Source organism: Saccoglossus kowalevskii, chromosome 10 (assembly GCF_978046115.1).
Source record: "Saccoglossus kowalevskii chromosome 10, keSacKowa6.1, whole genome shotgun sequence".
Lineage (NCBI taxonomy): Eukaryota > Metazoa > Hemichordata > Enteropneusta > Harrimaniidae > Saccoglossus > Saccoglossus kowalevskii.
This window is the reverse complement of record NC_140650.1, coordinates 18936547-18963884: the sequence shown is the minus strand read 5'-3', so window position 1 is coordinate 18963884 and position 27338 is coordinate 18936547. Positions and strand designations below refer to the sequence as shown.

The window sequence follows — 27338 nt, the reverse complement described above, 5'->3', positions numbered from 1 at the left end:
TTGCAAGCATCCCTAGAAATGCTGGTATCGTATTTGCTCTCTTAGTCGTGCATGAGCTCACATAAATTAGATATTTCTATGGTCAAAATAAGTTTTATGATTCAATATACAACAAATGTGATTTTTGGATTATATGCACTTGTATTGGAGATGTGCTTCTAATAGAGCAAATATGGTAATTTACCAACGCTGCAGTTCTGTAATATAATGTGAGTTTTTCTCTATTTGATTCCAGTGTATTCTGTAGTCTATTTTTTTTCTCTGTATTAAACTGCACAAAACTGTACCAAGTACAAACTTTTTCATGGTCTTCTTTTGAATAGGGTCGGCAAGGGGTATTTTTGTATGCTGTAATCATTTGTTTTTATTTTAGTAATAGGGTATTTTATATAAATAAAAAAACGTAAATTCGTAGACGTGGACAAGGTGTAAAATGTAATCAGCTAGTTTATTCAAACATAATGTGTACAAAGATCTTATTTTTTGTAAGCGTATAAAACATTGTCGACATTAAATGTTGCAATTTGTACGAAATTTCCAATTCCAATCAAAGACAAATTATCAAAAATATTATAAAAATGTAATTAGGAATTTTCTTTATCTGTTAATTGTAAAAACCTATTTTTTACTGTAAATGGAACTTTTCATTTTATTTCCTATAAAAACATAAAATGCATTTTTTATTTCCTGAAACCTGTACTAGCTAATCCCCTCTTTGAAGTACTGGAAAGTGGTGTAAGAATTGTTGATTGATTCAGCCAAACACCTGGATGTTCATATGGTTCATTACTCGCCCATTACATGTACATTTGATTTCATATCCAGCAGGGTTTACAATGTTTACATTTCCTACAAGTGATTTTATTAGAATTTGAATCCAAGATGAGCATACGGAGTGTGTTCTTACCATTGTGAATTGCAAAATAATTGAAGCTATACTGTTTGCTTTTTGTGTTTCTGACACAATTATTTTCTTTTTCTTTTTCAGTATCGTGAAGAGCGCTTCCGTCAAACCAGTGAGAGTACCAATCAACGTGTATTATGGTGGTCAATTGCACAAACTCTTATCTTAACATTAACAGGATTCTGGCAGATGAGACATCTAAAAGGATTCTTTGAAGCCAAGAAACTTGTCTGAAAGATTTATAGATCCCAGTTGTGGGTTGGATTTGGTGGTTGGGGTTGGGGTCCATTAGTAGTAGGTGTTGGACAGCTGTACATGCAGTAATAAACGATTTGGTAATTTTAGAAGGGGGTTGGGGGGGGATCCGTTGAGATGTGTGAAGTGGCCAATTGGATCTGTCAGTTTCCATCTTCCATACTATAGAGGTATTGTCCTATTACACATAGGTCCCAAGTAAAGTCTTTCTAAAATTTTCAAGACCAAGTGAGTTTCATTTAATATGTGTATTTTCTAAAAAAAAAAAAAATTCCCCAATTTGAGCAGCAGAAATATACACTTCTTATATGCAAATGAATCCTGCATGCTGCATTGATTCTACAGAGCAAGTCAATAAGGTTGATTACTGCCGTGTGGATCTCTGTATTCGCCAGTGTCTATGGATGTTCAATCAGACGTACCAAAGTATAGTTTGTTATGAGTTCATGAATCTTGCTTCTGTGGGCATGTATATACCGGTACATGCCATTTAACTGTGTGTGCATTTCATGTAAAGTGTGAAGTCCTGAAAAGGTATTAAAACAGATGCTTCTTTCAAATATAAATAGACCATTTTCACTTCACTGCAAGATCCCATTTTGAGTGAAATCAAATATAAAAACAGGACAAACAAAGGTTGTGGTGGCACAAGATTCAACAAATGCAAAAAGTATATTTTGGCTATTTCCACACTTAATAATATGCTCTACACATTTGATGATTGTCAATTTTGATGAAGTAAAAGTATCTCAACACCATATTTCTCTCGAGATGCTGAATTGTTCGTGTTACAAACATTGAGTTACGCAAACATCGCCCATATTTCAGAAACCATGCCCACTTTTGCGAAACCACACCCAAATTGTAACTAACTTAACCGTTGACCGAGCTTCGAATTACGGGAAATGTACGTTAAACAAAGTTGTTTATCGAACAAGTTGCAATTTGGGGTTCGTTTCGCAAAAAGTAGGCCTGGTTTCTAAAATATGGGCGTGGTCATTTTTGTAACTGTTTTCGAAACTCAACATTCGTAACTAGATTTTCGTAAGTCGAACAATTCAGTATCTCATTCCTCTTTGAATTATCAGCATTTTGCCACCGAGCTATAAAAGAAATTAAGTTTAAAATCAAATTGTTCAATTTTCGTAGATGACATTCAAGCCTCTCATTTCACACATTACACGAGATCGCGCAGTGAACGAATATCAGATGCGTGATGTGTTTTGCAATTTCGGAGGGCGTATTCTTTTGTAAGTTTCATCTGGTCACCGCTGTAGTTTTCATACAACTCTAAATTGCATTTATATCCTCCTTAGTATGTAGAATTCAAATAACACTTTTGAAAGTTTTTATGTTTTATTTATTTCACTAAATAAATATAGAAGTTTCCATTAATTTTTTTAGCAGTATTAGATGCACTTTACCATTTACCATTTCATTCCCATTTTTACCATTTCTGCATTCTTGCATGGTAATTTTTTAACTGAACTCTAACAGATGCGTGTGTGTCTCCCTGCTTAGAGGCTCGAAGAGTACACAAAACCTCATCAGTTGCAGACATAAGCCAACAAGAGTTGTGAAAGGATTGAGCATATTAAAATTGATTTGGTTTTCAATCTGTCTTATTGATTATTTTGTGAATTAATCAATGATCAATTTTGTAGTTTACGTACAGTGCTGCTATTGACGTTTTTTCTCAGTGTGAATGAATATTTTTATATCCTTGTAAATCTTTAAACATGCTCTTTCTCCACTTTTAATTAACTGATTGTAAATTTTTGAGTGTCACAACATTTTAGGTATGTCAGTAATCTGTTTTCATCATAGTTCATAGCAAATTGTAATACAATCACTAAAATGCATTATCTTCCAAATACCAAACATTGCGAGTTATAATTGTATGTGTGCTTTGAAGTATTATCTGGAAACTTCACTGGAGCTGGTGAACTTTTCGGAAACTAATTTTGAATGTTCCTGACATACCAGTAATTGAAATTTAGTGTCGCACTCCAATTTGTATGCTGTGTAAAATCCCATCCAGAAAGATCATTAGCATCAGCTTCATTTTGTTGGGTGTGATTACTCTGTTACAACACAATTTCAACATTTTGAAATCTATTACAAAGTCTAGTGTGGTTAGGACTGCATTAATATAATTTATTCAACAAGTTTTAAACATAAAACTGGAGTATGTTTGCAGTATCTAGTTGATATATTCTGATACAAAAAATAATTTGTAGCCTCTAATGGTATACAGCCATATTATGTACTGTCATTCTCTGGTACCCCCTCCTCTCCCACTATCAATACATGCATTAATAAGTCATTCTGTAATAGACAAGTTCGGAGTTCCATTGTTGCCTTAGAAACTTGCTCACTCTGGTGTAAAAATGTTGATTACGTAAACGTTTGATAGCTCATCAGATCGCAGGGAACCAGCCAATACTTTGTGCTGCCTAGAAATCAACTCCCATGCTTGCACAGAAACTGACTGATGGCACTAGAACGAGTCTATTATACACATGCCTCTATTTTCTTCGTACCATTTGCATATTTTCCAGGATTTGATGTAGACAAGTTTGACTTGTTACTGGTAGTGTGCATATCATATACTCATAAAAATCTATTATTCCAAAATGCTATCTGGTAGTTTTTTTTCTCTCCTGCCCTACTAGTCTATTGTATCTCTTTCTGTAGACGCACAATTTTACAAACTCTAGCGTGTCTGGAACTAGAGGATGATTCTCGTTTCCTTTTCTTTTGATAGCCGACTTTATACTACCATATTTGTTTTAATACATGTAGTAGTACATGTGATAGGAGTGAGTCTAGTCAGACTATATTATCTTTTAAAGGGTGGCAGTCGTCGCGCCGCGTCTGGTTCGATATGGGACTCATAGCGACGTATACAACACGTGTAAAATACATTGTTTATTTACATGAAATTCGAACACGCGTTGCACTTTAATGACTGAGCTTACTTATAATAGAATAAATACTATTTTCACACGTTCAGCCATATCCAATCGATAATAAGACATCAACTGAAACTCTTTGGTGTTATCGAGTACTTCTCAATGATGCTATTGATTAAGTATAAGGTATTTCACTGTCGAATTATCACATCAGTGAATGTTAATTTCACTTCATTTCATATTACCGTATAAAGTGTTTTACCAACATCACTTGGTTTTTTGCAGTTGACTAAACTTAAGCTTGTTGCTGAAAGTCTGATCTCCAAAACGTAAATATTTTGCAATATTATATTGCATGAACTCTACTAGTTTTAATGCAAGTTCATTCTGTGTCTAGTTTTTTTTTTCTTGTGTACCTCATTCATGGCGTGTATGTATATATATATTTGCAATACTGAAAAAGTGTTATGATAAATAAAAAACAATTTTCTTATCTTAAAATTATCTTTAATTGTATAAATCTGAGAATGAATTCTCAATTGTGTACAAAATTATTTATTTTCAGTGGAATTACAAATTATTTAGTTCATTAGCATACATTTAATATTACACCTATCTACTGTGATAAGTCGCCACCTGCCAAATATGTTTTACCGTATACACGCAACATTCACAAAATGTGAATATCGTTAAGTATGACTGAGCCTTTAATTTTTGCCATTTGAAGAATTTATGGCACTTTTGAAGAGAATTCACTGACAACTCTTCACTGATTTAAAAAATGTGATTTTCACAAGTTTATCTCTTGAAATTAAAGCAATTTACGGTATTTATGGAGTTTCCTGAATATCTGACAAATTTTCCAACTACTGTAACCAGCTTTAATTTTACAACAAATTCTCGTGAGTGCAAGTCAGTGATTTCAGCAAAACTTGTTCCTATAAAAAACATTTCTTAAAAGTTTACACTATAAAACCATATGACATAGTTGTATGCTCCTTTACATGCAGTAAACTGATGAATGTAATCTTGGTAAAAATTCATACAAGACTAGATTCAATCTATCATGAAACTTCCAGTGGCTGCACAAGTCTTTGTGAGAAAACTATGATTGACCAGCATTTAAAAATCTTTTTTTTTCTTGTCTTGAATGTCGGTGTATTTCATTTTGTAATATCAGCCCAAAACGAAGTCTTAATGAGAGTAGACTCTAGCATGTACATCACAAGAGAGTAGATTATTCCTACTGTATGTATTTACAAATATATCTGTCCATTGGGTTTGAGGTCACAATTTGGAATTATTAAATTTGTAATAACAGTTTGAATGTTTAACAAAATGTGTTGGATAGTTGAACTCTTCAATGCTTAAACCACAAATTTGTCGGACGTATATTTCTATTATGGTAACAGGAGGAAAGCACCTCAAGTTCAACTTCTAAAACAAATTTAAATAAGACATTTAGTTGTTGGCACTTGAGTGTTGTGATAATGGCCATTATCTTGCATTTGGCATTTCTTATCAAAGATATATATAAAAAATGGTTTCGGTTGTATTTATATCAAAATCTGTTGATAATCAAGACGAAAATTAATTTATTTGATTATGTACTGGCTTGAAATGAAAGACAATAAGGGGAAAGCATGCTTTTATGTTTTCACTTGTTCTGTCAAGACTACTACAATATTTTTAGACAATACATGTATGATAAATGCAGTAGTAAATCCATTTTTAGTCAAAGATAGGAAATTAGATTTTTAGTAAGAAAATATAATCTTTGGTGGAAAATTTTCTCAAAGTATTTGCACATGGTATTTTAAAGTGAAAAAGATCTACATCAAACTTTTAAAAAAAGTCATTCCTATGTTAATCACATGGAAGACTGCAAAAAAAAATCATATTTGCCCTATTAGAAATTCAAGTCCTACCAAAACATCTAACCAAATAAACATGCAATAACATCAGAACATACTTTTTGTCACCCATATATACCTCTACTGGAGATGCGCTTCTAATAAAAAAAATACGGTGCATTGATAAAAAATATATAAAACTACTAAAAATTCAGTTTTGATGAATATGTACATAAATTGTACATAACTACCATCCAACTAATTAGGTATTCATAAGTTATATCTACAAAAATTCTAAATATTTGGGAAATTATAAAATGTCAAAAAGTGGTTTTTCATTTCTGCTATACAAATATGAACAAAAATATAATAATTTATTCTTTTTTTTTTTATAAAATTACTGCATGTCAGCAGCTTAAAAATAAACTCATTAAAAATATTTTATAGATTATGTACATTACCGGCTATAAAATATTCAAAAACTGATAAGTAGCACTAAGCGACCAAACTTGATTACACAAATCAAAATCGGGTCAGAAGAAATCAATGCAGATTCAAAATCTCTCAAATGGGGGTTCTACCATGACCCCTGCAAGAATGAGAGTTGTATCTACCTATTTGGTTTTTTGCTCACCGTCCGAAAGATTGTGTGCATTCCATTTTATGGAGTGTTCTTCGTGCATCTGTTCAAGTTTAATGGTTATTATTTGAATTTTGTTTTATCACTCGGATGTCAAACACAATCGTATATGTATCAATTGCTTATCAATATAAAAAAAAAAAACACTTGTGATAATGACAATAAGAAAATAATCAGGTCTATGCAGGGTTTCTACAAGTAGGCTGTAATCATGACCTTCAAAAGCTCACACATCTTGAGATTTCTCGATCACTTATTGTGACAAAATTTGTTAATCTTGAAAATTATAGCTGTAATAGGGAAACAAAACCGCAATAAAGTACCGGGTTGTGTGATCTTTGATGGGCTATTTTCATTGGCTTTGAGACCAAATTTTTGTGAATTTTAGACCTGTTTAAGCAACAAACTCGCAGCATTGTGAAAAGAAAACAGTTAAATTCTAACAAGTCAATCAGATCAAGTTAAACAGTGAGCACAACTGGTTTTAAAATGTTTTTCCCATCTTTTCAGAATCAACCAATTATTTTGCACTGCCAACTTTGGCGCTTTGAAAATAGCATACATGTTGTCGGATTATAACAATTTCAAGATGTTAAGACTTCCATTTGGACAATCATCTTTTTTTAAGTTAAATGAAACTTGTTTTGTTATGCAACTGATACCAATACGTTTGAGTGATGAGGTGATTTTTAAGACAGAATAGGTGTAAATTCGTTTAGTATGTATAGTTAGCATCATCTCTTGCACGTGGTCTCGGAACTGGACGACTGCTCTGTTCAAAGTAGTCGTCAATTTCATCTTCGCTGTCTATATAATGGCGTCTCATATCTCTATCCAAATTGTCAGGTGTTGACGTTCGCCCAACTGGGTCCGGTCGTTGATGTGGTATGTCTGGTAGTTTGGAGGATCGGTGGAATGAATTATCGTAATCGTCATCATCATCATAACCTTCATTTATTTGTTGTTTGTTAAGTGGCGCTAATTTGACTTTTTTGTTCTTGCCTTTCAACAATCTACAAAAAATAACAAATTTATTGAACTGGTGGTTTAAAATTCAAATTCAAATGTATGCTGTATTCTTTTAATGTTAATCATATGCAATGACTGACCATTGACGAACATGGCTGAGAATTTGTTATTCTTCATACTTACCTAATTTAAAACTAATTAACAAGTAATGCATTACATAGTCACTGTCAGTTTTCAAGTTTTTTTTAAAAGTTTCAACATGAACAGTCAGAGTCTATAACAGATATAGCTCCAGAAATGCCATTCACTAAAACAAAATGGCCAACAGTTGGCTATGACATATTATAACACACCAACACTTTGAAAATACTGTAAAACACATTGAAATAGCTTACGTGCCATTTCAGCGAATTTGACTCAATACATGAATTAATTTAGTTAAAATGCCAATAATCTCATTGTGAGAATATACTTTATTCTAAATTAATGACATCTTGAATTAGAGAAATTACAGGTTAGCTAAGTTAGCTAAAATGACATGTTTTACAGTAGGCCTGTTTTCAACAGCTATTAAATTAAAAACAACAGTTTTTTAACAAAAGAATTTCAAAATTATATGCCTATATAAAAATACAGAATGAAAGACAAAAAGGCCATCTACACTCATCAATGAGAAGTACGTCGTCCACGAATGAACAGAAGGCCATACAGACAGACCCAAGACACAGCACTATTCCAATAGCTCATTGAGCTAAAACCACTGTTGCCCAACATAAACATATTTTTACAGTAAGCCAACCTCAATAACGTGTAGGTACTAACCCTTTCATCTTTGTCCGAGTCAGACTTGAATCGGGAATGTCCTTGATCAATGCTGCTTTTACCCTGTCCTCCAGACTCAAAGTCTCGGTCCTGTAAAATTCTTGAATTTAGTCCTCTATATTTTAAAAACACAAGCAAGAAAAAGAAGAAGCTTACAGTATAAGCATGCATGGGTGCAGCAACTATAGCATTGGGTTATTAAAAGCTGTGGATTATACTGATTGAAGCGGGTATCTAATGGTGAGCTTTACAGTAAGTGCACTGGGTTGTTTGTAGTTTATGGGTTTTGTTGATTGAAGCGGGTATCTAATGGTGAGCTTTACAGTAAGTGCACTGGGTTGTTTGAAGTTAACGGGTTTTGTTGATTGAAGCGGGTATCTGAGGGTGAGCTTTACAGTAAGTGCACTGGGTTGTTTGTAGTTTATGGGTTTTGTTGATTGAAGCAGGTATCTAAGGGTGAGCTTTACAGCAAGTGCACTGGGTTGTTTGTAGTTTATGGGTTTTGTTGATTGAAGCGGGTATCTAAGGGTGAGCTTTACAGCAAGTGCACTGGGTTGTTTGTAGTTTATGGGTTTTGTTGATTGAAGCGGGTATCTAAGGGTGAGCTTTACAGTAAGTGCACTGGGTTGTTTGTAGTTTATGGGTTTTGTTGATTGAAGCAGGTATCTAAGGGTGAGCTTTACAGCAAGTGCACTGGGTTGTTTGTAGTTTATGGGTTTTGTTGATTGAAGCGGGTATCTAAGGGTGAGCTTTACAGTAAGTGCACTGGGTTGTTTGTAGTTTATGGGTTTTGTTGATTGAAGCGGGTATCTGAGGGTGAGTTTTACAGTAAGTGCACTGGGTTGTTTGTAGTTTATGGATTTTGTTGATTGAAGCGGGTATCTGAGGGTGAGTTTTACAGTAAGTGCACTTGGTTGTTTGAAGTTAGCGGGTTTTGTTGATTGAAGCGGGTATCTGAGGGTGAGTTTTACAGTAAGTGCACTTGGTTGTTTGAAGTTAGCGGGTTTTGTTGATTGAAGCGGGTATCTGAGGGTGAGTTTTACAGTAAGTGCACTTGGTTGTTTGAAGTTAGCGGGTTTTGTTGATTGAAGCGGGTATCTGAGCGTGAGCTTTACAGTAAGTGCACTGGGTTATATGTAGTTTATAGGTTTTGTTGATTGAAGCGGGTATCTGAGGGTGAGTTTTACAGTAAGTGCACTTGGTTGTTTGAAGTTAGCGGGTTTTGTTGATTGAAGCGGGTATCTGAGGGTGAGCTTTACAGTAAGTGCACTGGGTTATATGTAGTTTATGGGTTTTGTTGATTGAAGCGGGTATCTGAGGGTGAGTTTTACAGTAAGTGCACTTGGTTGTTTGAAGTTAGCGGGTTTTGTTGATTGAAGCGGGTATCTGAGGGTGAGTTTTACAGTAAGTGCACTTGGTTGTTTGAAGTTAGCGAGTTTTGTTGATTGAAGCGGGTATCTGAGGGTGAGCTTTACAGTAAGTGCACTGGGTTATATGTAGTTTATAGGTTTTGTTGATTGAAGCGGGTATCTGAGGGTGAGTTTTACAGTAAGTGCACTTGGTTGTTTGAAGTTAGCGGGTTTTGTTGATTGAAGCGGGTATCTGAGCGTGAGCTTTACAGTAAGTGCACTGGGTTATATGTAGTTTATAGGTTTTGTTGATTGAAGCGGGTATCTGAGGGTGAGTTTTACAGTAAGTGCACTTGGTTGTTTGAAGTTTATTAGCGGGTTTTGTTGATTGAAGCGGGTATCTGAGGGTGAGTTTTACAGTAAGTGCACTTGGTTGTTTGAAGTTAGCGGGTTTTGTTGATTGAAGCGGGTATCTGAGGGTGAGTTTTACAGTAAGTGCACTTGGTTGTTTGAAGTTAGCGGGTTTTGTTGATTGAAGCGGGTATCTGAGGGTGAGTTTTACAGTAAGTGCACTTGGTTGTTTGAAGTTAGCGGGTTTTGTTGATTGAAGCGGGTATCTGAGGGTGAGTTTTACAGTAAGTGCACTTGGTTGTTTGAAGTTTATTAGCGGGTTTTGTTGATTGAAGCGGGTATCTGAGGGTGAGTTTTACAGTAAGTGCACTTGGTTGTTTGAAGTTAGCGGGTTTTGTTGATTGAAGCGGGTATCTGAGGGTGAGTTTTACAGTAAGTGCACTTGGTTGTTTGAAGTTAGCGGGTTTTGTTGATTGAAGCGGGTATCTGAGGGTGAGTTATACAGTAAGTGCACTTGGTTGTTTGAAGTTAGCAGGTTTTGTTGATTGAAGCGGGTATCTGAGGGTGAGTTTTACAGTAAGTGCACTTGGTTGTTTGAAGTTAGCGGGTTTTGTTGATTGAAGCGGGTATCTGAGGGTGAGTTTTACAGTAAGTGCACTTGGTTGTTTGAAGTTAGCGGGTTTTGTTGATTGAAGCGGGTATCTGAGGGTGAGCTTTACAGTAAGTGCACTGGGTTATATGTAGTTTATAGGTTTTGTTGATTGAAGCGGGTATCTGAGGGTGAGTTTTACAGTAAGTGCACTTGGTTGTTTGAAGTTTATTAGCGGGTTTTGTTGATTGAAGCGGGTATCTGAGGGTGAGTTTTACAGTAAGTGCACTTGGTTGTTTGAAGTTAGCGGGTTTTGTTGATTGAAGCGGGTATCTGAGGGTGAGTTTTACAGTAAGTGCACTTGGTTGTTTGAAGTTTATTAGCGGGTTTTGTTGATTGAAGCGGGTATCTGAGGGTGAGTTTTACAGTAAGTGCACTGGGTTGTTTGAAGTTAGCGGGTTTTGTTGATTGAAGCGGGTATCTGAGGGTGAGTTTTACAGTAAGTGCACTTGGTTGTTTGAAGTTTATTAGCGGGTTTTGTTGATTGAAGCGGGTATCTGAGGGTGAGTTTTACAGTAAGTGCACTTGGTTGTTTGAAGTTTATTAGCGGGTTTTGTTGATTGAAGCGGGTATCTGAGGGTGAGTTTTACAGTAAGTGCACTTGGTTGTTTGAAGTTAGCGGGTTTTGTTGATTGAAGCGGGTATCTGAGGGTGAGTTTTACAGTAAGTGCACTTGGTTGTTTGAAGTTTATTAGCGGGTTTTGTTGATTGAAGCGGGTATCTGAGGGTGAGTTTTACAGTAAGTGCACTGGGTTGTTTGAAGTTAGCGGGTTTTGTTGATTGAAGCGGGTATCTGAGGGTGAGTTTTACAGTAAGTGCACTTGGTTGTTTGAAGTTTATTAGCGGGTTTTGTTGATTGAAGCGGGTATCTGAGGGTGAGTTTTACAGTAAGTGCACTGGGTTGTTTGAAGTTAGCGGGTTTTGTTGATTGAAGCGGGTATCTGAGGGTGAGTTTTACAGTAAGTGCACTTGGTTGTTTGAAGTTAGCGGGTTTTGTTGATTGAAGCGGGTATCTGAGGGTGAGTTTTACAGTAAGTGCACTTGGTTGTTTGAAGTTAGCGGGTTTTGTTGATTGAAGCGGGTATCTGAGGGTGAGCTTTACAGTAAGTGTGCACTGGGTTGTTTGTAGTTTATGGGTTTTGTTGATTGAAGCGGGTATCTGAGGGTGAGTTTTACAGTAAGTGCACTGGGTTGTTTGTAGTTTATGGGTTTTGTTGATTGAAGCGGGTATCTGAGGGTGAGTTTTACAGTAAGTGCACTGGGTTGTTTGAAGTTAGCGGGTTTTGTTGATTGAAGCGGGTATCTGAGCGTGAGCTTTATGGTTTGCGTTGACCAATCTGGACAGTTGTGAGTGGATAAAATATCACAATATCGGTTGTATGTAAGTTTATCAATATATTTATCTATTCATATACAATGATAAACTTTGAGTTGATTAGTATGTGATATGTGGTAGTTTATGATAGCGATGATGGTGAAAGGGTTGCAGAAAAAAGTCATGGGCTCAGTAAGATATGCAAAAATGAAATAACTGTCTGAAGTAAAGTGTACACAATGCAGGATATATTGAATAGAGACGCACACAACCATGTAGAATACTTTACTTTGAATTAAATCCAATGATATAACGATAAATATGTCAACACAATTTGTTATTTTCAATGTAGATTAAATTCAGCAAAAAGAAAGTGATGTGAACCATACAATGTACATACATATTCACAGTCTACATTTTTCAGTTTGATGGTTTGAGAGCGTTTACAGAGACAAATTTTCGTGAATATACCGGTACATGACAACTCGTCTCTTTCAAAACTAAAATAAAAGCTGTTTACAGTAATCTAAATTTCAAGCTTCTCAAATGCAATGTCAAAGGTCAGGCCACTTTTTGTTTGAAAATATATTTCCAATATGTGCAAAATACTGGTGTACAAGACAAAATGAAATGTGTTCATAATAGAGGAGCTATAAGAGGAAAGAAGAAAGCAGATGAAAAGCAGATGCAAAACATGATAACAATGACACTGAAATGAAATATACATAATTATGTAAGTGAATCCTGTTAAATGAGATTAAAAAGCTAAATATAAATGCATTGAAATGTACTGTGAATTTCATGGACTGCACCAAAGTGAAAGAAAATGTACCAAGCAGAAGTGATATGGCATGAAACTGATAATATTACAGTTATAGTTAATGATTATAATTTAGTACTGTAGATTCAGATCACTCCAAAAGGAGTGTGTGTTTCTTTGTTTACATTGCAATACAAGACCGGTTTCCTTCCTATCTGTAGCAAAGGAGCACTAATCACTTGTTTTTGATCCAGTATGTTTGAATGACATACAAGTGTAGTGTCTAAAGTAGACGTGGAGATGAAAAAAATTTACGGTTCCAACCACACTCAGTAGTCTATACAGGGTTTGCGCTAGTGTCTCGGCAAGACGAGTCCACTTACAAAATTTAAAGAAATTGAAATTTGACCCTTGATAACTTTATTAAAGATTGGTCCCAAACTTGCCTGAAAAACTGGGTCCCTCTTCAATAATTGGAGTCCAGGAAGCAAAATATGGGGTTAACGCAATCCCTGTCTATAGGAGAACATGTATATACATGTACCTGCTTATACATGTAACATTACACAGTGGTACAAATGTATATCACAGCAAGTGATTTTTATCATGCATCTTACCCAGCCTTTGTTTTACGTTTCCTGCTGCCTACATCTCCTATATCATCATCACTCTCTGTCGCCTTGTATATTCTCTCAAGAACTTCACGAATTTGCTCATCCGACTTATTCGGGAAGAGCAGCAGTAAGATACCCTGTAATTCATTCTTCTCATACCCGCCGTGTCTGACAAGGCTTGCAATGAAATCAATTTCCTGGAATAAAGCAATACTCAATTCTCAACTTCTGCCAGATAAAAAGTTCCAATATATCAGGTACGGTATTTAAAATGCCAAAAAATGGCCATGCTCATGTGATTCTAAACATAGGTGAGTTAGACTGGAAATCAACCATACTCACGTGTACGCGTGAGAATGGGCGTTTTTATGTGTGTTCTCACATAACACAATACAATTCGAGAGTACGTGTAATAACTGTTTTTAAGCACATTCTCCATGGATTTAAACAAATAATAGGCGTGTTTACATGTATAGTGCGCATTTATCGTTTTACGTGTCAACACCTTGACCATTCTCACGCACATGAGAACAGACAGGACACTTTCAAACTCCCGCATGCAAGATTAAAATGAAACAGTAATTATGTGACAATGGCTGATTTCCACCCCAACTCACGTACATGAGAAAGACGTAAGAATGGTCAAAATTTTGACATATAAATAACGGGATATATAAAGTACACTTAGCTGACATGTGCAAGAATCCAAAAAACTCTAAAATCTCACATTTAGAATTTATTTACATTAATTATTTACTGGGTTTTAATTGTGATGTTTTTGCTAAAATTTGCTAAATTAAATTTATGTGAACAATAAAACTCATTGTTTACTTGACAAATTTGTGAAATTAAAACACAGTGAATATGCTCAAAATATCAAAATAGTGAAATTAAATCTCAGTGAAAATAAATGATTTTACAGCAATACATTTGGGTACTCAACAATAAATCAATAATGTGAAAACTCGATGGTCAGAAATAAATCTTCTTCTGTTTTTGTTTTTTTAGCTAACTATTAAACTTACCTGTTCTTGTAACAGTTGGAGTCTCTTAACTTCATACGATCTTCTCAGGTCTTCCAAAGTTTGACCAATCTCTACTTCCATATTTCTCCTGAAAAGTGCAGAAATATTGTGAGGGATGAATTATTTGAAAATTGGAGGACTGCTGAAACAAGCAACTGTCCTATATAGAGTATTTTTGTTACTGCAGCAAAGTGAAATATTTGTATTTATCAACATATGGGAAATGTAACCATTTTGAACTTTTGATAATTTATGTTAAACAAACTCATGTTCTATTTAAGAAAACAGACAGAATCTTTCTTAGCACTGAATTAGCACTAAAGGTCAATTCTGCTGAACTTTTGAATTGTTCATTGAATTGGTCATCGTTTATTTGGGATTTATAAACAATAATAATTATATTAGGAAAGAAGATTTGAATCTGAATATTAAACCCAGAGTGACAGTCGAGTTGACCTTAAATGGAAGACTTAATTACTCAGTGTTGCAACAAATCCTGTCTATTTTCTTCTAAAAGAACTCATTTTTTTCAAAACAATTTTAACATAGTTACAAAACTATATACATTTCACCTTGCTTTAGTGTCTGAAAGTATTGAGAATTTGGGAAATCAGGAATAAAACTACAAGATATACTTAGCAGATGCTAATATGCGAAGATTTCTAAAAATACTCATTATAGATAGTCATACCATGGAACTTTATATACCTGTATCAAAAAAAATCATATTAGCATCGAGAATATTCTACCAACCTGAATTCTTCCAATTCCATCATCTGTTTGTGTTTCAAAGCAGCTATTCTAATCTTGGCAGCCAAGTTGTTAAGTTGACCATCAGCTACATGACGTAACTGCTCTTCTTGTAAATGTTGAAAAGATTTTTCTCTCTGTGAAAGCTTATCTCTCAGCCTCTTTTTAAGTTCTTTCTCTTGTTTTTGTCTCTGAGCATTTAATTTCCCCTCTAGTTTCTCCACTTCCTGGAATGACAAAAAACATAGAGAAACTGTTAAAGCCTTGCGTGATTACACATTTGAACCATGGAATATATTAAAGTGTGAAAAAAACTGAAAATTTAAATTACTTGGACTGACAACATACAGAAGATGGTATTTGGAAATTCTCAGGAATTATTCATCAAAGAAAGCTTAGAAAGAACTCCCGTGTGCTGAAGGTATTGGAGGAATACTTTATTATATTAGAAGCACAACTTTATTACACATAAAAAGCATTGTATTTATTGAATGCAAAATTATTGAAATATGTCTGAAATATTAGTGGAAAAGTTAAATATTGGTTAATTTATATGCAAATTAGGTCATTAATGTGCACAAACTGTGCATTATCCCAGAACATCTATGTATCAAGTCTATTGAAATATGTTGAATGGTTCTTGAGGAAAAGTGAAATTAAACTGACTAATTAATATGCAAATAAGGTAATTAATATGTACAGGATTTCAACCCAAACTAATCAGGTCTGAGAATTATCCCAGAGCATCTATGTACCAAGTTTCATTAAAAAAAACACTTTTCATACATATATACCTCTGTTTAGTTGTAGATGGTGAAGTTTTCCATATCGTAATCATTGACAAATTTTGAAAACAACAATGTCAGTGTGCAAAAAGACTATGATACAGTGTGTATTAGCATGTATTTTAGCATGTACTACCAGGAAATACTTGTCAATATAGAAAAATCTAAGATATTAATGTTACAACACTTATTATGTAAATTTGTTCTGTACCTTTTGGTGCTCTTGTATGATTTTCTTGCCTTCTTGGTTGCTAAGGATACCAGTATCTGTCAGTTCACCCATCATGTTCATCTTCAAGTTCACCAATGCTTTCTGCTGATCTTCTATGGTTGCAAGCTGGTAAAATAGTTTTAATGTTATTGTCTTGGCTGGTGTAATTTTTTCTGTGCAATATTTTTTGAGAACTTCTTTTTTAATTTTGAACCAAATAAACATAATGTACACCAAATGAAAGTAATGTACACCAAATGAAAGTAATGTACACCAAATGAGAGTAACATACACCAAATGAATGTAATGTACACCAAATGAGTGTAATGTACACCAAATGAAAGTAATGTACACCAAATAAATGTAACTGACACCAAATGAACGTAATGTACACCAAATGAAAATAATGTATACCAAATGAATGTAATGTACACCAAATAATGTAATGTAACCAAAAGAACGTAATGTACACCAAATGAACGTAATGTACACCAAATAAATGTTATGTACACCAAATGAATGTAATGTACCCAAAATGAAAGTAATGTATACCAAACAAAAGTAATGTCACCAAATGAACGTAATGTACACCAAATGAACGTAATGTACACCAAATGAAAATAATGTATACCAAATGAATGTAATGTACATCAAATGAAAGTAATGTATACCAAATGAATGTAAAGTAAACAAATTAACATAATGTACACCAAATGAATGTAATTGACACCAAATGAATGTAATTGACACCAAATGAATGTAATGTACACCAAATGAAAGTAATGTATACCAAATGAAAGTAATGTAACAAAATGAATGTAATGTACACCAAATGAAAGTAATGTACACCAAATGAAAGTAACGTACACCAAATGAATGTAATGTACACCAAATGAATGTAATGTACACCAAATGAACGTAATATACACCAAATGAATGTAATGTATACCAAATGAATGTAATGTACACCAAATGAATGTAATGTTCACCAAATGAAAATAATGTGTACCAAATGAATGTAATGTACACCAAATGAAAGTTATGTACACCAAATGAATGTAACCAAATGAACGTAATGTACACCAAATGAATGTAATGTGCACCAAATGAATGTAATGTACACCAAATGAATGTGATTGACACCAAATGAATGTAATGTACACCAAATGAAAGTAATGTGTACCAAATTAAAGTAATGTAACCAAATGAAGGTAATGTACACCAAATGAATGTAATGTACACCAAATGAATGTAATGTACACCAAATGAAGGTAATGAATAACAAATGAATGTAATGTACACCAAATGAAAGTAATGTAACCAAATGAGCGTAATGTACACCAAATGAATGTAATGTACACCAAATGAAAGTGATGTACACCAAATGAATGCAATGTAAAAAAATGAAAGTAATGTATACCAAATGAATGTAAAGTAAACAAATTAACGTAATATACACCAAATGAATGTAATTGACACCAAATGAATGTAATGTACACAAAATGAAAGTTACGTATACCAAATGAAAGTAATGTAACAAAATGAATGTAATGTACACCAAATGAAAGTAATGTACACCAAATGAAAGTAACGTACACCAAATGAACGTAATATACACCAAGTGAATGTAATGTACACCAAATGAAAGTTATGTACACCAAATGAATGTAATGTAACCAAATGAACGTAATGTACACCAAATGAATGTAATGTACACCAAATGAATGCAATGTACACCAAATGAATGTAATTGACACCAAATGAATGTAATGTACACCAAATGAAAGTAATGTATACCAAATGAAAGTAATGTAACCAAATGAACATAATGTACACCAAATGAATGTAATGTACACCAAATGAATGTAATGTACACCAAATGAACGTAATGTACACCAAATGAATGTAATATACACCAAATGAACGTAATATACACCAAATGAATGTAATGTACACCAAATGAATGTAATGTACATCAAATGAATGTAATGTACACCAAATGAACGTAATGTACACCAAATGAACGTAATGTACACCAAATGAACGTAATGTTTACCAAATAAATGTAATGTACTGCTGGTATTGATAATAATTTAGGAAAAAATTACAGATTCTAAATATCATTTATTTGGAAATTCTCCAGAAAGTTAAAATATTAACAATTCCCCTACCTCTCTCGCTTTCTCCATCTGTAACTTAGCAACCATTGCACCAAGTCTCTCTTCTTGCTCTTTCAGAGTTCTGGCTCTTTCTTCCATCATCTCGATATGAACCTGCATGAAAAAAAGGTAATTAATAGAACCTCAAATCAGATGATAGATTGTGTATAGACTGTAGTATTAATTCCGAGCCCTGTCATATCTAAGTAAACATTTACTACACTATGTGTATATTTATTTTATATTTCTTATAACTTTAAAATCACCTGTCGTCTGAAAACAATTTGGACAATCAATTCAATGATACAGGGAATGCAGAGAATAATGGTAATGGGCAAATATCAAAGGAGTTCTCTAGCCAATGAAAACATATTCTTTGGATTTGTACAGTGTGGTCTTCCAGGATAAACATTTTATAAATATTTCATAAGACTTCCATAAAAAACATTCATGCAATTTGAAATAAAAATGATAAGAATCACTGGTAAATAATTTCACTCACAGCTCAAAAAAATCACCTTTTCAATCAGCACATCATCACAACAGATGGTGGACTATCTAGTACTATCTATCAAACATTTAAACCTTAATCTATATTCATCATATTCCGTCAACTGTATCTTCAGTTGCCTAGGTAACAGTCTCGCAGTTAGAATCAAGCAGTCAATATAGCTTAATGTTCTTACTTGTTCTAGTTCATCTGTCATCTTTGCTTTCTGATTGGTTAATAGATTGATTTTCTCTTCTGCGTGTCTCGTCATCATTTCTTGTTGCGCCTGTGCAAAGTCTTCATCATTATCACTGTCCGCCAGCTGCTGTCGTCGTTTCTGTCTCTGTAGTAGATAAAGTGCCATGATTATAGTGGAGTCAAACAAATTGTACACCATTATACTGTACAGTGAAACATAGACTAGACCCCACATACACTGTAGCTAAATACTGAAAACCACTTTAAGTAGAAGGTAAGAAAGCACTGCAATTCTTTTAACCTTTTCACCACCAGACTTTCTTGCTTCTTTTCTTCTAATATTTTTTAATATTTCGGGAAGTAAACCCTAATTTTGGAGCCAACAGACAAAATTTGAGTCAATTTTCAATTTTAAAAAATTGGCTATCTTCTGAAAGTAAGTGCAGACTATAAATGAGACTAGTTTGTGAATTTGTGATGAAAAGAGGGAACTGGTGATGAAAAGAGGGAACTGGTGGTGAAAAGAGGGAACTGGTGGTGAAAAGAGGGAACTGGTGGTGAAAAAGTTAATACCAGTATGTGTAGTTAATTAGCTTCTGACAGACAATTGAATGCATGAATGCAAAATTATTTTCAGTTCTTGAGTTAATTACTGATGAAGCTATCATACAAAATGCCATTTTACTCCCATAATGCATCATACCTAAACTACTTGTTTTGTAAAACAGAAAAATGGTAACTTTGATCACGAATATGATCATGAACCATGATGTGTTGATCAGCATTCATATCATAATCAACATTTATGTCATAATCAACATTCATGTCATAATCAACATTCATGTCATAATCAACATTCATGTCATAATCAGCATTCATGTCATAGTCAGCATTCATGTCATAGTCAGCATTCATGTCATAATCAGCATTCATGTCATAATCAACATTCATGTCATAATCAACATTCATGTCATAATTAGCATTCATGTCATAATCAACATTCATGTCATAATCAACATTCATATCATAATCAACATTCATGTCATAATCAACATTCATATCATAATTAGCATTCATGTCATAATCAACATTCATGACATAATCAACATTCATGTCATAATCAACATTCATGTCATAATCAACATTCATGTCATAAACACCATTCATGAAATAATCACCATTCATGTCATGATCAACATTCATGTCATAATCAACATTCATGTCATAATCAGCATTCATATCATAATCAACATTCATGTCATAATCAATATTCATGTCATAATCAACATTCATGTCATAATTAGCATTCATGTCATAATCAACATTCATGTCAAAATCAACATTCATGTCATAATCAACATTCATGTCATAATCAACGTTCATGTCATAATCAACATTCATGTCATAATCAATGTTCATGTCATAATCAACGTTCACATCATAATCAGCATTCATGTCATAATCAGCATCCAGAATGTCATAACCATTTCGATTAACAAATGAATCCCCTCATTGTTTAGTGGTGAGGATAAACCACACATTCAAGTTAAGCTTCATTGCTTGCAGGCAGGAATTTACTGCTAAATATGATATTTTCAATTTTGCCTTCAATCATACTAAGAGAAGCCAACAATACATCTACCTACAACAATTAATTTGCAGACTTTTACCAATATTTATGATATGATACAATAACATATGTACATATCAGTACGCCCACCAGAGCGTGTATATCTGAAAATAAAAGCTTTGTTCGATAATGCACAAAAAGTGGCTGTGCTCATCAGAGTAGAATTGAACTACCCCAGTAGTTCCCAGAAACTAGAATTAAACAAGAGCTGAAAAGTACATACACATAACAAAAACAAAAAAAAATTTAAAATTCTGTGATTAACCCCCTTATTTCATGCTAGGATACTGTAAACAGCTATAATTTTGTGGGAGACAAAATTTTTGAAATTTTGCAAGTCATATCCTCGGGGGCAGAGCTACATCATAAGACGTTCCACGTTGCTAAGACGAGCACCACTGTACCACGTATTTTCATGGGCTCTGCGTGCTGCTGAGAAACGCGGAACGCCGAGCTGGTGAAAATTTGAGAAATTAACAGGAACTCCAAATTTATATGCGTAACACACGCAGGGGTAATCTTGTTACACTGTTCAGGGGAGTCTCAACAACAATCCCAAAGTACCGTTTTCTGAGGGTTTTCGGCCATTGTTTTCACCGTGATGGTTGCCATACCCGGGAATTATGCAAATTTTGTACAATAAAATCATCAAATAGTGAAAATTGTTAGCAAAGAAAATGATACTTTATCAAATAATTTGTTTAAACACATTTCAAATTAATTTTGAATACATGATATGCAAATTAACAGTCTCACTAAAAAAGAATGTTTTCCCAAAATTAAATTGGCCCTTGCGGCAATTATTATTTTATGAAAACATAAATTTGAATTGACATGGATGTTATATATCACACATACTAGAAGCCATATTCACTCATCTCTAAACATTAGACTGTCGTCATATCTGAAGGCATATGTTGTCAAGTGAGGGGGCCAATTTAGACAAAGTCCATATTCAGTAGGAATGAGTGTAAGTGACAACAAAGATTGCTCCATTTAACAGTTTTTCCCAAAGAGTTTTGTTACTGCCAAATTTCAGTAAATTCTTCTCAATTTTTTTTTATTCTCTCTATTTTTAATACTTGGTCAGCATTTTAAGTAGACGCCCCTCCATCGCAAAAAATAAAAATTAACCATGGCAGAGAAAACACAATATAGTTACAGTAAGTTTTCATCAACAGATACAATAGAAAAGAGAATACATCAGAAAGAACAGTGTACACCTATTATAGCGAGAAAAGTAGATTGGAAGTAGACTCAACACATCGCTGTATAATAGGTCTACCTGAGACTCCTGATGCTGTCTTTTCTCAAGCTTCTCAAGTTGTTTAGCTTTCTTCGCCGACATCTTCTCCTCCAATTTGCGCTTCTGTCTCAGTTTATTTAATGTAAGACTATTCTCAAGTTTTACTAGTTGTTTTTCGTGTTCTTGGAGTATCTTGTCTCTGTCTGCATTTGACATTACAACTTGCGTTGCCATCAATCGTCTGTCAGAATTAAAATAATTGAAAATAAAATAATGTTAATTAGGTGAAAAACAGTTTTGTTTCTCGTTAAAGCACGGCATAGCCATAAAACATAGACTTTATTTTGACATCATTGCTTAGACTAAGATTACTGTACTTCCCCGATCATAAGCCCCTCCCGAGTTTGGTTCCCGCTTTTACGAGAAAACTCGCATTAATTTCAACATACGAACAGGCAAACATACAGAAAATGGTTTCACCTTTGCTATTCTGTTATTTACCCAGGATGAACTCTGATGTTGCAATACTGAATTAATCCATATTTCTTTTGAGTAGACCCCCCAAAAACATTTTCTTTCCTGAGGTGGTCATCAAGTATAAGCCCACCCCCTAATTTTTCTGATTTTACATGTTCAGGCCCCTGGGCTTATGATCGGGGAAGTACAATTATTCATGTAATATTCACGACTGAATGAAAGATAACGACTCACCCCACCATCTGCTCTTCATGTTCTCTGATCTTCTGTTGCTCTTCTTTCTCAACTTCTTTTCTTTTAGCCCACTCTTTTCTGTTCTTCGCTAAACGTTTCTGTTGAGTTAAGTTTACAAGTATGATAAAAAGAATTCAAACTTCAAAAAAAAAATTCCTAAAATCATAATATTGTTTGATGGTAAATTTTCTCAATAATATCGCTACTTATTCATTGGATGGATTCATAAATGAAGAAACAATAATAGGTCATCAAACTTGTTTCAACATTTTATTATTTTTAACATATTGTTGTAAAGTAAATTTACCAGCATGTGCCACAATAAACTGATCAATCTCCCCTACAACATTCCTAGAAACATTGTAGTGTTTGTTTTGATTTCAGCACTTAATTTCCATCTTTTCAATTCAATTTTTCAATTTTGATTCAAAATAAAGCCAGATTTCCAGAAAAAAAAAATGTGTGAAATATGGAAATGCATTCTGCATTTTATGATGGTAATTTTTTATTTGATTGCAAACATACAATTTTAGTTCAAATTTGAGCTCCTCATCAAATATAATGAAAAGCTGTTATGCAAATGAGTGTTGATTTCTGATGGTTGAAAGCAAAGTTATAACTAACACCTCTGGCAATGTTCTAGACAGGCACAGTCTGGGCAATTTATTTCATTTTAAAGTTTAAATGAAATAAAAAATGGAGGTGTTAATGCAAAATCCCCTGTAACAGTGATGGTTTTTCATTTTTTATTATTATAGTTTAACTGAAAAAAAATCACCACAGCTGGGCCAGTCTAGTTATGTTCCTATAAACATTACAATGTTGCAAGGAAGAATGATATTTTTCTGATCAGTTTATTTTGGCGCCTGCTGAAATACAAAATTGAAGATCATTCTAATACGTCTTTAAATAAAACCTGACATATACATATTCTTTAAAATGTTCAAACTACAAAATTTAAATTTACATAATTTTTACCTTCAGAATTCTTTCATGCTTAGATCTTTCTTCTTCTCTAGTCTCAAGTAATTTCTCAAGATCTCGTTCGTGTTGAGCCATGATTTCATTTTTCATCTCTTCATCTAGACCAGCTGCAGAAAAAAAAAAAAAAAAAAAAAACCTTGGAATAGTGGAACATGTGCAACTTTTTTACTGTGATTTTTCATTCAATTATTGTAGATTTTTTTAGAATTTTGGGTGGAAAAGAACTGAAATTGAATTTCAGCAATGTTAACTGTTAAACTAGTATTTGAAGGTTTGTTTATTGACAAGCACCTAGCACCTGTGGACTACTAAAGGAACTGGACTGTTTTTGCATTCATTTGTAGGAGATTGAGCTGGACAACATGTGTATTTTGGGTGAGAATTTGATTACATGAATGTATATGATTTTTGAAAATTGAAACTGCTAGTATTTCTATCATTGAAACCCTTTTTGTTTTGTTTTTGTAGAAATAGAACAAAAAATTCTAACATTGTCATGTATGGAAATTTTAATTGCTGATCTGAGACTGTAACAATGGAGTGAGCCAAAGCCGTCACATGGGTCACGTTTGACAATAATTTGTACAAATGTATGTACTGTGACATATGTGTGACAACAAGTGCGGCAGTCGTTGTGCCGCATCCTGTTGGATGCAGGATTCATAGCGACGTAAAATACATTGTTTGTTTACATTAAATTTGAACACACACTGCAAGATAACCACCACGCTTTAACAAATCAGAAGTTCCAACTAGAACACACTAATACACATACTGTATTTGCTTTATTAAGTAACACAGTTTAGTCTACAGTTAAAGGGGCACTTCCAGTTAAGCCTAATCTCACAACAAATTTATTTTCTGGATTAAAATGACAATGGATAACAAAAGATAGATTAACTTTGTAAACAACATAAACAATAGTGTCCCATGATTCTTTGGTGCAATCCATGGGATTGAGCGGTTCCCTTTTAAAATAAGTCATATTTCAATGATCTTGCAGTTCTTGGGTTTACATGCGCATATCTACTAATACACTACACACAGTTATGACAATATATCAATCAAGTAATTCCAATTAATCACCAACAAGGGTCTATACTGCATATCTGGACACGAAAATTTAGCTTGAATAACAAATCGTTCTTGATGCATCCAACATACCAAAATGAAGCAGCTATTAATTTTTAGTTGTCAAAATAATGTAGCTACATTTTTAATGTTTTTGTTTTTTTAATTGTGTTGATTTTGGCACTAATTATAATTATTTATAATATTAAGCAAGTCCTGACAAATATTTATGCAAATCATAACAATTTCAATATAACAAATGTACGTATCGAAATCCACACCTTTGTTTCCAAGTTCTTTACATAGTTTATCGCTACTATTCTTAATATCATGCTGTACTTTCTTGACGTGCTGTGCCCTGACTTGCTCCAATTCTTTAGCGGCATCTTCATCAAGTTGGTTTTCCAGGTCGTTCAATTCACCACGCTGTTGGGATAAGAGATGTTCTTTGGCTTCAATGTAGCCTTGCGGATCTGTACAAAAAAAAAGTTATGAATCATGAAATTTTATAGATGGCAAAGCTATGATAAGCAGATACATGGTCATGTGATACATGGTTACAACCATATATGGGAACTCATTTACATAGATGTATCAGGTAATTGGTGTACTTACCAACATTACCGTTTTGAGATTTAATTTTCTGTTTCTTTTCCAAATCCGCAAGTTCTTGTTTGTGCTCACGCTCCTAAGAACAAAAATTATGATACATGCGATGAGTACATAATATAGCTTTAAAGTTTTAATTGCCACTTCTGTATAATTGTTATAATAATGTGTCTATAATACCAGCAACCATAATGTTTATTTTGTTTGAGCTTCACAATTCAAATTCAATTCCAGTGAAAAGTAACCAATTTTATTTGCAGATACATTGACAAAAAATGACAAAAATTTGTTTAATTTTGCGATTCACTTGACCTTGCCAAATACATTTAATCTTTTCAGATAATTCAAATTTACCTTCTGTTCAATTCTCCTTTTTTTCAGTTCGCTTAATCGTTTATGTAATGCCTCATCCTGCCGGGTTTGCTCATTGTCAAATTTCTTCTTCAACGCCAGAAGGTCTTTCTGAATCCTCGCCAGCATTTCCTCAGCTTGTGCTTCAGTCAGTCTCTCATTTTTTGCTAAAGTCTGTACCATTCCCATCTGCTGAGTTGCCATGGTATTCAGCACATCTCTGTGGTAGTCTTCTTGATCTTCCTATGGTGCAAAGAAAATGAGATGATGAAGAAACACACACCAAATTCATCTTTCAGAATATAAAATCCATAAACTTTTTCCCATATTTAAAAAAATAATGTTTATTGTTTAATTCCTAGAAATCTACAAAATTTTGCAAAAAGAGAAAAATTTATCATTCAAATTTTCAAAAGTGACATATCTTTATATTTATTAATAATTTTTTCATTCAGATCAACTGACAAAAGAGTAAATATACATGACAGATTCCAAACCTATCGATAATACTACATGTGTTCAGTGATCTAGCTCAGTATAAGAAGGAAATACGCTTGATTATACGTGTGGTGCAGAACGTTGAATTTACAAGTTTTTATTAGGAAGTGCAACAATTGTGATACTTTTCAAATTTTCAGTTTGTGCAGCATTTTTCATGTAGTTGGAAATTAAGACTTACAAAAAAAATGTATTTGTTACCATAAGAAAGCAATGTGCTTCTTATACCCTGATCAGAGAGAACACTGTAGTTCACACTGCTGAGTGACCAGTTAGTTAGCATGATCACATTCTTAGACTTAAGACTGGAACTGTACAACACTAAGGAATACTTGTGGACTGAATCATGTCAGGATTCCAAAGTGTTTTGGAATTGTTCCATTCTTGGTTTACCTTAGATTCAGCCAATGCTCTTCTCCTTGCTAACTTCTCATCTAGCAACATACGCTGTCTGGAAATTTCATCATCCATGAATTTCTCAAGCGTGTTCATGTTTTTCTTGTGCTGTTTCATCAACCAATCAGCTTGCTCTTCTGTAAGGTTGCCTTCAGTTTTGACATCATCCAGTAGTTGATGTTGGATCGCTTTCACTGCCATCCGTTTTCGAATTGCAAATTCCTAAAGATATTCACAAATATTACTGGATCATTGAGGCACATTGTAAAAGCACCAATTTGAACAACGAGGTGTCTTGCAATGCATTATGGGATTTTTGGGAGATACCACTATACAGTGGGAATGTGGAGTTCATAGATTGACTATAAAGCACCTATTTGCATCTCCGTGATTAAATAATTGATATAATCAGTAAAGATAATGCAATAAATAACTCACAAGCCATGTCTCTTTTTTACAAAATAAATTGATCCAATATGACCCAGGTTACACTGTACCTTTCGAAGTTTTTCCTGTTCTTCATCCTGCTCCAGTTTAAGTAAATGAGTCAATTCGTTCTCCTCTGCTTGATGCTGTTTATCTATTAAATCCATTAAATCTTTGCGTTCCTGAAAAAAGAGAATTGAAAAACAGTTCAATAATCGACTGCTTGATATATATAAGTAGGGCGCCCTCACAGTTTCTTGTGTTTAATGATTGTCAAGTGAACACCAGAAAAAGACTTCTGGGCCGAGTATCGAGTATCTTCATTGTACACGTGTGACCAAGAAAGTGTCATATATAATAAAGATTCAACTCATATACAGCAAGATTGATTTAACTACTAAA

General features: G+C 33.8%; 2 protein-coding genes across 4 annotated transcripts in view; one reads left to right on the top strand and one right to left on the bottom strand.

Annotated features, from left to right (window-relative positions):
- The window catches only part of LOC100370764 (transmembrane emp24 domain-containing protein 4-like), a 28652-nt gene extending 24077 nt beyond the window's left edge, over nucleotides 1–4575 (top strand). For all 3 annotated transcript variants that reach the window (XM_078010185.2, XM_078010184.2, XM_002735773.4), the window contains one exon: nucleotides 989–4575. In XM_078010185.2, the coding sequence (XP_077866311.1) occupies nucleotides 989–1138 (150 nt within the window). In that variant the 3' untranslated portion in view covers nucleotides 1139–4575. The remainder of the gene's footprint in view (nucleotides 1–988) is intronic.
- Nucleotides 4560–27338, bottom strand: part of LOC100372729 (limbin-like) — a 40241-nt gene continuing 17462 nt past the window's right edge. Inside the window, exons 11-26 of the mRNA XM_085504336.1 lie at nucleotides 27008–27118; nucleotides 26508–26732; nucleotides 25620–25859; nucleotides 25272–25344; nucleotides 24938–25129; nucleotides 23580–23692; nucleotides 22602–22699; nucleotides 21930–22131; nucleotides 19013–19159; nucleotides 18339–18440; nucleotides 16168–16293; nucleotides 15175–15398; nucleotides 14422–14509; nucleotides 13400–13593; nucleotides 8359–8448; nucleotides 4560–7580 (exon numbers count right to left, since the gene is read on the bottom strand). Coding sequence (XP_085360462.1) covers nucleotides 7283–7580; nucleotides 8359–8448; nucleotides 13400–13593; nucleotides 14422–14509; nucleotides 15175–15398; nucleotides 16168–16293; nucleotides 18339–18440; nucleotides 19013–19159; nucleotides 21930–22131; nucleotides 22602–22699; nucleotides 23580–23692; nucleotides 24938–25129; nucleotides 25272–25344; nucleotides 25620–25859; nucleotides 26508–26732; nucleotides 27008–27118 — 2523 coding nt within the window. The 3' untranslated portion in view covers nucleotides 4560–7282. The remainder of the gene's footprint in view (nucleotides 7581–8358; nucleotides 8449–13399; nucleotides 13594–14421; nucleotides 14510–15174; nucleotides 15399–16167; nucleotides 16294–18338; nucleotides 18441–19012; nucleotides 19160–21929; nucleotides 22132–22601; nucleotides 22700–23579; nucleotides 23693–24937; nucleotides 25130–25271; nucleotides 25345–25619; nucleotides 25860–26507; nucleotides 26733–27007; nucleotides 27119–27338) is intronic.